This window comes from Bos javanicus, chromosome 22 (assembly GCF_032452875.1).
Source record: "Bos javanicus breed banteng chromosome 22, ARS-OSU_banteng_1.0, whole genome shotgun sequence".
NCBI classification, from domain to species: domain Eukaryota; kingdom Metazoa; phylum Chordata; class Mammalia; order Artiodactyla; family Bovidae; genus Bos; species Bos javanicus.
Window position 1 is genome coordinate 56,692,212 of NC_083889.1, and position 10,784 is coordinate 56,702,995.

The 10,784-nt window shown below is 50.2% G+C and overlaps 1 protein-coding gene across 1 annotated transcript; it reads left to right on the forward strand.

Moving 5' to 3' along the window:
• The first annotated feature begins 1,022 nt into the window (after positions 1-1,022).
• Positions 1,023-7,694, forward strand: MKRN2OS (MKRN2 opposite strand). The gene is made up of 4 exons (XM_061397178.1): positions 1,023-1,558; positions 5,196-5,245; positions 5,974-6,136; positions 7,336-7,694. The coding sequence occupies exons 1-4, from the start codon at positions 1,287-1,289 to the stop codon at positions 7,541-7,543; spliced, it is 693 nt and encodes a 230-aa protein (XP_061253162.1). The 5' UTR covers positions 1,023-1,286; the 3' UTR covers positions 7,544-7,694.
• Positions 7,695-10,784: the final 3,090 nt, after the last annotated feature.

Sequence of the window (10,784 nt, forward strand, 5' to 3'; positions counted from 1 at the left end):
TCCATGGGGGGGTCGCAAAGAGTCGGAGACAACTGCGTGACTAACACACAGTCGAAACCTAGACATCGAATCAGCCCAACCCCAGACCCCAGACCCGCCTTCATGCCCTCTCCTGGGCAGTATTCACCGCCTCGGGTAACCACTACCCCTACTCCTGTGCTGTCTGTTTTTTAATGAGCAAGATTCCTTCTACAATATAAAATATCACAAGAAAAATAACCTCAAAGTAAGTGAAAGTCACACAGTCGTGTCCGACTCATTGCAACCCCACGGACTATACAGTCCATGAAATTCTCCAGGCCACAGTACTGGAGTGGGTAGCTGTTCCCTTTTCCAGGGATCTTTCCAACCCAGGAATTGAACTGGGGTCTCCTGAATTGCAGGTGGATTCTTCACCAGCTGAGCCACCAGGGAAGCCCAAGAATACTGGAGTGGGTAGCCTATCTCTTCTCCAGGGGATCTTCCCAACCCAGGAATCAAACCAGGGTCTCTTGCATTGCAGGTGGATTCTTTACCAGCTGAACTACCAGGGAAGCCCTAATAGTTAAGAGACTTATTTAGTTGCTAAGTCATGTCAGATTCTTTTGTGATCCCTTAGACTGTAGCCCACCAGGCTCCTCTGTCCATGGGATTTCCCAGGCAAAAATACTGGAGTGGGTTGCCATTTCTTTCTCCAAGGGATCTTCCCAACCCAGGGACTGAACCCTCATCTCCTGCATTGGAGGCGGATTCTTTACCACTGAGCCACTGGGGAATCCTTGAAAGTAAGGATCCCATGTATCTATTCAAGACCCAAATGAGATAACAACCTATTCTAGCAAACCAAAAGTAAAAGTGGGTCTCTAACTCCAAGAAGCTCACAGACATTGACAGCTCTAGTAGAAACAAATATTGTTCAGTCGCTCAGTCGTCTCCGACTCTTTGCGGACCCCACGAACTCAGCACGCCAGGCTTCCCTGTCCTTCACTACCTCCTGTAGTTTGCTCAAACTCATGTCCATTGAGAAACAAACACAGCACTGCCTATGCGAGGGGACGCTGGGGGAGGCCGAGGAAGCTTTCACAGATGAGTAGGGCTATGGAGGATAAAGAGGAGCTGGATGTCGACTGGGGGAAAACGTATCATGGCTAGAGAGACACGCTGTGAGCACAGATGAAACTAGCTCTTTAAGACACTGGGGAGGCCTGGTTACAGGTTAACTCTAGCTGGCTTGGCCTGAAGCCGCCCCGCAGAATGACATCACAGCTCTCAGGTTACTCAGATGCAGACACTGACTGGCTGAGTTAATGAGGAGAAGGAAGTCCGGGGAGCTCGCCCCGCTTGCCCGGGACAGGGAAGCCATGCAGTGCCCAGAGGCCGGGAAGCCTATCATCAAGGTCAACCACTGTCAGAAGTACATCTACAGCTTCGGGGTGCCGAGGCGCTGCCCCCTCTGCGGGCAGGATGTGGGCTCCAGGAGGCTGGAGGAAGCGCCCGTCAGCATCTCTGAGCCGTTTACCAACGGCCATCGAGAAAAGTGCTCCTTCCTCCTCAGGCCGACTCGAGGGACGTTTCTCAGGTACGCTGCTCGACGTGCTGCCCTGGACTCTGCAAGGTCTCCCTTCGCTGTTTCGGTCACTTCAACTTTCTTTTTCTAACATGCACTCTACAGTGTGAGATCCGGTGGATCACCTATTCAGAGCTTTGGAGTTAAATGCTAAGACGCAGGCCTCTGTGTTTCCTAAGAGTAGAAGGGTGCATATGTTCCTGGGGGCTTCCCTGGTGGCTCAGTAGTAAAGAATCCATGTGTCGATGCAGGAGGCGAACAAAACATGGGTTCGATCCCTGGGTGGGGAAGATCCCCTGGAGGAGGAAATGTCAACCTGCTCCAGTATTCTTGCCTGGGAAATCCCATGGACAGAGGAGCCTGGCGGGCTACAATCCATGGGGTTGCAGAGTCAGACATGACTAAGCAACTCAACAACAACCACATACTTTTCTGGGGTAAGTGCAAGAATATACAGAGGTCAAAGCTGCTGCTGCTAAGTCGCTTCAGTCGTGTCCGACTCTGTGCGACCCCATAGATGGCAGCCCAACAGGCTCCCCTGTCCCTGGGATTCTCCAGGCAAGAACACTGGAGTGGGTTGCCATTTCCTTCTCCAATGCTTGAAAGTGAAAAGTGAAAGTGAAGTCGCTCAGTCGTGTCCGACTCTCAGCGACCCCATGGACTGCAGCCCACCAGGCTCCTCCATCCATGGGATTCTCCAGGCAAGAGTACTGGACTGGGGTCCCATTGCCTTCTCCGGTCAAAGCTGCTTATACAATTTTAAGAGAGAGGAATCAATAGACTGGAGTTTTTTTTTTTTTTTTTACTCATAGATTTCATACCAAGAGACTCACTGGGAAAATGACCCAGCAGCTAATCTCATCAAATCAATACCTTTACTTCGAGTTAGTCTGTAACATTTGTGACAAGCAGGTACTCAGCACAGAGCCTGAAGAATGGCCACTTACAGACCATTTTCCAGGGAGGTGCATTAAACTGAGACAAGCTGGTCTGCTTCAACTGGAGATGCCACCTGACTTTCAGAAACATTTCAGAAAAAAGGATGGTGGCTTCTCCGAGTCCTGAGTTGACGGAACTGAAACTGGTGCTGCTGCAAGCCAGGGCTCAAGAGCACACAGGTGCTGAGTGAGCTCTGGGAAGCGTGTCCTGCACTCCATCGCCATCCAATGCCTGGACGGTCCTGCCTCCTGAAACACGCCCCCGCCCGAATCTCTCATGCTGGTTTGGGACTAGAAAATGGGACTTGAGTGCTTCTTTGCTCACCAGCGCCTTAATCAACCCCCTTCCTGTTCCTATGGGGATGAAATGAACTGACGTGTTTAGGAGGCACGGGTCAACATTAGAGGCAAAACAGACTGCACCCCGACCCTTCCTCGGGGAGGCTGTGGGGTTCAGAGGGGAGCGTGCAGGCTTTGACGGTTTTTGCTCTGCTTCAGAAGAGCTCTGGGACCCTCATCTGTTAAATGAGGACCCATCGACCTTGCAGAGTTGTGTGGGTCAGTGATAAGGCCTATCAAGCTGGCCCAGGTGTGGCAGGCGTGGTGTTGAACCAAACTGCTCCTTCCCGTCCTTTTCGTTCATACTCAGCTCGGAAGGTGACTGGTAGAACCTTCCTTTCCACCCTAACCAGAACCATGATGCTCAAACAGTGAACAGCTACAGCGCTGCTCTCCAGAAATGACACAGCCCGGGACAGGCTCTCGGGCTGGCCCCTGGAAAGCACTCATTTCGTCTCTGATGCGCTAGTGACAGTGACAGGCCTGGCCTCCCTCGGCCACAGCAGGGAGGAGGCGGTGGTGCTGACACCGGCCGTCTGCTGAGGCGTCTTCCTACCCGCTCAGGCACTCAGGCCAGGAACTGCAGAACCCAAGCAGTAGCCCCCTGTCCACCAGACCCTTGAATACCAAGTTCCAGACTATTTCCTTCCCTCTCATCCTATTTCTAAGCCCTCAGAACTGGCTCCCACAACCCACCTTGAGACAACTTCATCTACTTCAGCAAAGAGAACCAGCAGGGACTCGAGGAATCGCCGAGGCTGTGGTCTAACCAGATGAGGCTCCCCCAGGGCGGCCACATACGGTTGTGCAGGTTGTGGACTGCACAAAGGCACCTGGCCACTTGTACACTGAAACTCGGCCGGAGTCCCGCCCACCCTGGGCAGAACTGCATCTGCAAGAAGAAGGGTCACCTTTTCTTAATTTGTACAAAAGTGTCATATGGCATAAGGGTGCCCTGGCCCCGCCCCTCTCACATGGTTCTCTAACACTTTCCAGGCTATCAAAAACTTGCTAAACTAAAAATGTCCTCACTGGAAGCAAGTGAACTCTGTGAGGCAGGGACCCCATCTTATTTCCCGCTGTGTCCCTGGCCCTTTGCTACAAATGACTGGCCTGCAGTTGACACCTGTTACGTGACTGAAGCGGCTGAAGGAAAGGGAGGAGGAAGGAAGTGGGATGGACCCCTGGGATTCAGGTGGGGAAATGGGGGGGCTGCAGACACGGGGAGCGCGCGTCCAGGGCCAGCGCCGTGACCAGCCGCTCAAGACTGTCTGCCTTTCCCAGCTTCATTCTCAATCTCTGAACTCGCAGGATCGCAGAAAACTCACAGTGGCTGCAACAGGACAACGCTGGGTGTTGGAGTGGGCGGGGGGAGCTGCTCTGAAGAAGATGGAGCAGTCACCTGTGTCCTTGCGTGCGTGCTAAGTCGCTTCAGTCGTGTCCGACTCTGGGCAATCCCATGGACTGTAGCCCACCAGGCTCCCGTTCACAGGATTTCCCAGGCAAGAGTACTGGAGTGGGTTACCATTTCCTCCTCTAGGGGATCTTCCCCACCAGGGATCGAACCTGTGTCTCTTACGTCTAACCTGCGTTGGCAGGCAGGTTCTCTACCACCAGCGCCATGTCCTTGGGCCATTTTAAAGCCCAGGACTTCTTGCTTTAATGAGGAACCAGACATCCAGACCTGTGGTCTGAAGAAAGAGCTGTCGTTTAAAAGTGACCTGGTTCATGTGACACCTCCATGTGGTGGCACTCAGTGGGCATTTTACCCCAACAACCAGCTTGCTAAGAGGCTTATGCTATTTCCGTATTAAAGGTGGGAAAATCTCAAGGTCAGTGAGTGATGATCTGGGATCCTATATGGAGCTTAAATCACCTGGAGTTGTACATCTAATGTCAGGGTGGGGTGAAGAATCATTTCAGGAAAAGCAAGTGTGGCTACAGGCTTCAGGGAATGGGCAGTGTTCATTTTAGAGGTAGACGCCCACTGAGCTGCACTCACGACCCTCTCACCCGTGTGGTGAGGAACTGGCTCCCCCCAACACACAAGGAGGAAGGAACGAGGAACAGGGAGCTTCCTCGACAGCTGCCCACCCGGTGGACCCCTCTGCTGCGGAGCCGGGTGTTAGGTGGCTTCTTGCTCCAGCAGAGCAGGCCTTCCAGCACACTCACCTTCAGGACTGGGGGCCAAGAAAATCCAGCGGAGGCACGGGGCAGTGGCTCTCCTGGTGTTTCCACGCAGCTGGCCGCTGGTGCTGAGTTCCGGTACCAGCCAAGTGGGGAGGCCCATTGCTCTCCGCCCACTTTAAATACCAACTCCAGCTGCCAAACGTGTGCATGTGAGACGACCGGAACGCACTTGTGTCTTTCAGGGAGTACGACGGAAGGTCTGATCTTCACGTGGGAATAACCAACACGGGCGGTAAGTGTGTTCTCACAGCTCAAAAAGTTCCCACGTGATACCTGGTTAGAAGAGAGCAGTGTCTCTAGACAAAAAGTATTGCAACAATATCACCAACAACCCTCAGTATCTGAACACTCACAAAGGAGTGTCTCCAAACATTCAAACCACCATCAACCTGTGAGTGTTTCTGTTAGAGTTTTAAGACAAGAAGAAACACATCCGGAGATGGAGCTGTCCAAGCCCTCCTCTTGCGTTAGGAGCAGACCCTCTGCTCTCAAAGCCGTACCCAGCCCACTGCCACTGGGTGCTCCCACTTCAGGGGCCAGGCAGGGACCCCAGCGATAGACTGGTGGGGAGGGGGCACAGCAGCTGAGCACGTGGTGGGGCCCGCAAAGGTCTGCTTAAAAAAAAATCAGAGAACGCTGACACTGTGAACAGACAGTGAGGACTGGGTTTTGAACGCAATGACTGGTGTGAGCGTGCCAAGGTGCACCGGTCTTTGTCAAGAGAAGTCTGCTGCTCACTTACGGAAACCAGACAGACCCCTTTGTAAATAGAGCTTCCACAAGAATCTTTGGAGATGACAATCTCAGGCCATCTTACTGTCTCGTTTCTCTGGGGCGACCTCGGGTGCTGAGTGGCGTGCCAGCGACCTCGGTTTCTGTTGGGTGCAGTCACCCCTGATGGTACTGGGGGGGGCGGGCGTTTCCCCTGATGCCTCTGCGTGACTGTGGTTTTGGCCGCAGGAGTCGTGTATAACTACACGGTGCACGGTGTCCAGCGAGACGAGGTGGGCTGGGAGCAGAGTGTGAGCATCCCGCTCCTGCGGCCAGGCCTGTTCGGACTGCTGGACCAGTGGGACAAGTACCTGGAGGACTTCTCCGCCACGGGGGCCTGGCTGCCTCACAGGTAGGACAGGGCCCTCACTCACCGCCAGGTGTGATCCCAGCTCCCCGAGGACGCTGAGCTGCCCCAGCTTTCATGTTGAGCCTGTACCGGGCAGGTGCATCTGTAACAGAACGAAGCAGGGGCTGAAGGACTGGGGTTTTCTGCAGAGGTGAGCCAGCACACCTTTACACATTAGAACCACAGCACTCTACGAGCTTTGGAAAGGACCAGAACTTAGTGCTGAAGTTATTTTACTTATTTTATTCGGTATTTTTAGATACTTGATGTTTAACAGGCTTCCCCAGTGGCTCAGTGGTAAAGAACCCGCCTGCCAATGCAGGAGACGCAGGAGATGCGGGTTCAATCCCTGGCTCGGGAAGATCCCCTGGAGGAGGAAATGGCAACCCATTCCAGTATTCTTGCCTGGAAAATTCCATGAACAGAGGACCTTGGCGGGCTACAGTCCATAGGGGTTGCAGAGAATCAGACACAATTGAGCAACTGAACACACACAAGACATTTAATAATATACACAGCAAAACCCATAGTCTTATGTTCCCTTAAAAAAAATTTAAATGATGTTCAAAACATAAACCTATCTACAGCTCCCCGCATTTTAAACTTCAGCTATTTTGAAATTAACTTCTCGATTCCATGCCCCCTTGTCACTATAGAAGAGGTATATGGTAATGCTTGTAGACCTAAATTGTTCTGACGCTTTCCTTGAAATAAGTTTAGACACTGTTGTGTAGTTGCTAAGTTGACTCTCTGCAACCCCATATCCATGGGATTTCCTAGGCAAGAATACTGGAGTGGATTTTGCCATTTCCATCTCCAGGGGATCTTCATGACCCAGGGATTGAACCAGCGTTTCCTGCATTGGCAGGCGAATTCTTTACCACTGAGCCACCTGGGAAACCCTTAAACACGGTGGGATATCATAAGACATGGAATTCCACTTCTAGAACATAGGTCTTCAGGGAAATTAAGCTCCCCCAATCGGCGCTTAGTGGTAACTGGACATTTCGGTGAGTCCTTTCTGCCCCGCAAGCAGAAATGGGCCCAGATGCCAAGTGTCCCTCAGAACCGCACTTCTGGATGACTTGCCATCAAGTGGGCCGGCTCACGTGGGGGCCCAGCTCGCAGAGGGATTAAGATGACGGAAGGCTTCGGGCGGCTCAGGGTAACCCTTGCCTTCTCGACACCCTCGCCCTTGTAAGGTATGAAGAGGATCACCACAACTGCTACAGCTACGCCCTTGCGTTCATTAACTGCGTCCTGGCCACAGAGGGCGAGGAGCAGCTGGACCGAGACGAGTTCACGGAGAAGTTCGTGGTCCCGAGGACGAGGAAGGCTTCCAAGTACATCACGCTCTACCGTGCGATAGAAGAGCGAGGCTTCTATGTCACCGACCCCCCTGGTCCCTAGACGGGCCCACGCCCGGAAAGCAGCTCGTGCTGAGCGTGCGGCGCTTGAGACCAGACGGGACAGGACGGGGCGTCTGGGGGCTCCTGCCTGGAACAGACGCTCGGTTTCTACATGCCTTAAACCGTGGTTAATAAAAAAAGTTACAGCTTTCCTTTCTGCCTGTTTCAGCCTCCTGCAGTGAAAGAATTTACGAAATGAATAAAAAACAGCCCTGGGTTTTCAAAGTTGTAGACAGGGAGGACAGAGGATGAGATGGCTGGATGGCATCACCGGCTTAATGGACATGAGTTTGGGTAAACTCCAGGAGTTGGTGATGGACAGGGAGGTCTGGCGTGCTGTGTCCATGGGGTCGCAGAGAGTTGGACACAATTGAGCAACTGAACTGAGGTACTACTACCAAAATGCCTTCCCTAGTAGTTCAGGGTCCATGTTAAAGCATGAAGTGGCAGCATGTACCTTTTATGCACAGAGCGGTGAAAACTCTTCCTATAAAATTACTGGCGCTGAACAAAGTCACCTTTCAATGTGAATCCAGAAAGTGGGATTTATAGGATGCTGCCTCGGACCTTCACAGTTTTATTTAGTAATGAGTGCCTTCACCTCGCTGTTTTTATAGAAACAGCACATGGAACAGCCCATAGGGTTGCAGACTCGGACGTGACTGAGGAGACTTAACACACACAACTTTTTAATGATCAATAGTAGGGGGGAAAAAAAAAAAGAAAAAAGGTCTCAGAATCTGAACTGGGAATCGGGCAGTCTTCTGAATCAGACTTTGCGTATCTATGCACACAAATAGGATTGGGAATTTCTCAGTCAGTCCATTTTCCTCTCATCTCCTGGCCTGATGTGAGGAGCTGGGGGTGCTGGGGTTGTCACAGCAACACATCTCCTCTGCCCACTGAAAGTGTGGAACTCAGACACAATGGAAGTCTGTCTTCTTTCTCTAATGCCTTTAGGAGGAGGAAGAGGACAACTGGGATAGGTAACCATAATGATTCTTAACAAGCATATCAGGACTTTTATACCCAAATGATCAGACTTGAGCCAGTGAGCAAAACATCTCAGAGTTCGTCTTTGCAGAATGCTTCCACAACTCTTTGTTTCTGACCAATCTGATAAGCTATCCACCTAATCTTATTCCCCAGTGTGGGCACCAAATGATGTCTGATTTACAAAACCCAAACCCATCTTCAAAGTACCAATAACTACTTAGTAATAAACATATTTGGGGTTTCCCTGATAGCTCTTGCCATCTCTTCTTAATATCTTCTGCTTCTGTTAGGTCCATGAAATTTCTGTCCTTTATCGAGCCCATCTTTGCATGAAATGTTCCTTTGGTATCTCTGATTTTCTTGAAGAGATCTCTAGTCTTTCCCATTCTGTTGTTTTCCTCTATTTCTTTACATTGATCGCTGAAGAAGGCTTTCTTATCTCTTCTTGCTATTCTTTGGAACTCTGCATTCAGATGCTTATATCTTTGCTTTTCGCTTCTCTTCTTTTCACAGCTATTTGTAAGGCCTCCCCAGACAGCCATTTTCTTTTTTGCATTTCTTTTCCATGGGGATGGTCTTGATCCCTGTCTCCTGTACAATGTCACGAACCTCAGTCCATAGTTCATCAGGCACTCTATCTATCAGATCTAGGCCCTTAAATCTATTTCTCACTTCCACTGTATAATCATAAGGGATTTGATTTAGGTCATACCTGAATGGTCTAGTGGTTTTCCCTACTTTCTTCCATTTAAGTCTGAATTTGGCAATAAGGAGTTTATGATCTGAGCCACAGTCAGCTCCTGGTCTTGTTTTTGCTGATTGTATAGAGCTTCTCCATCTTTGGCTGCAAAGAATATAGTCAGTCTGATTTTGGTATTAACCATCTGGTGATGTCCATGTGTAGAGTCTTCTCTTGTGTTGTTGGAAGAGGGTGTTTGTTATGACCAGTGCATTTTCTTGGCAAAACTCTACTAGTCTTTGCCCTGCTTCATTCCGTATTCCAAAGCCAAATTTGTCTGTTACTCCAGGTATTTCTTGACTTCCTACTTTTGCATTCCAGTCCCCTATACTGAAAAGGACATCTTTTTTGGGTGTTAGTTCTAAAAGGTCTTGTAGGTCTTCATACAACCGTTCAACTTCAGCTTCTTCAGCATTACTGGTTGGGGCATAGACTTGGATTACTGTGATATTGAATGGTTTGCCTTGGAAACGAAGAGAGATCATTCTGTCGCTTTTGAGATTGCATCCAAGTACTGCATTTTGGACTCTCTTGTTGACCATGATGGCTACTCCATTTCTTCTGAGGGATTCCTGCCTGCAGTAGTAGATATAATGGTCAATTGAGTTAAATTCACCCATTCCAGTCCATTTCAGTTCGCTGATTCCTAGAATGTCGACATTCACTCTTGCCATCTCTTGTTTGACCACTTTCAATTTGCCTTGATTCATGGACCTGACATTCCAGGTTCCTATGCAATATTGCTCTTTACAGCATTAGACCTTGCTTCTATCACCAGTCACATCCACAGCTGGGTATTCTTTTTGCTTTGGCTCCATCCTTTCATTCTTTCTGGAGTTATTTCTCCACTGATCTCCAGTAGCATATTGGGAACCTACTGACCTGGGGAGTTTCTCTTTCAGTATCCTATCATTTTGCCTTTTCATACTGTTCATGGGGTTCTCAAGGCAAGAATACTGAAGTGGTTTGCCATTCCCTTCTCCAGTGGACCACATTCTGTCAGATCTCTCCACCATGACCCGCCCATCTTGGGTTGCCCCACGGGCATGGCTTAGTTTCAGTGAGTTAGACAAGGCTGTGGTCCTAGTGTGATTAGATTGACTAGTTTTCTGTGAGTATGGTTTCAGTGTGTTTGCCCTCTGATGCTCTCTTGCAACACCTACCATCTTACTTGGGTTTCTCTTACCTTGGGCATGGGGTATCTCTTCACGGCTGCTCCAGCAAAGCGCAGCCATTGCTCCTTACCTTGAACAAGGGGTATCTCCTCACCAACCTTGTCCTGAAGGATCCCGGACGAGCCCCCAAGATGAAAGGTTGTTGTTGAATCACGTGAAGACACCGGGATTCTTGGCCCCCAGAGGAGAAGAATTCAATCCGGGGCTAGAGATGAGGCTTGATCACTCAGAGCTCCAAAATCACTGCAGAGGGTGACTGCAGCCATGAAATTAAAAGATGCTTACTCCTTGGAAGGAAAGTTATGACCAACCTAGATAGCATATTGAAAAGC

Excerpts from the sequence above, each read along its gene's own strand:
- MKRN2OS (XM_061397178.1), top strand. The coding sequence starts at position 1,287 with ATGAGGAGAAGGAAGTCCGGGGAGCTCGCCCCGCTTGCCCGGGACAGG. Across the intron at positions 1,559-5,195 it reads ACTCGAGGGACGTTTCTCAG|GGAGTACGACGGAAGGTCTG; the intron begins GTACGCTGCTCG and ends TGTGTCTTTCAG. Across the intron at positions 5,246-5,973 it reads GGGAATAACCAACACGGGCG|GAGTCGTGTATAACTACACG; the intron begins GTAAGTGTGTTC and ends TTTTGGCCGCAG.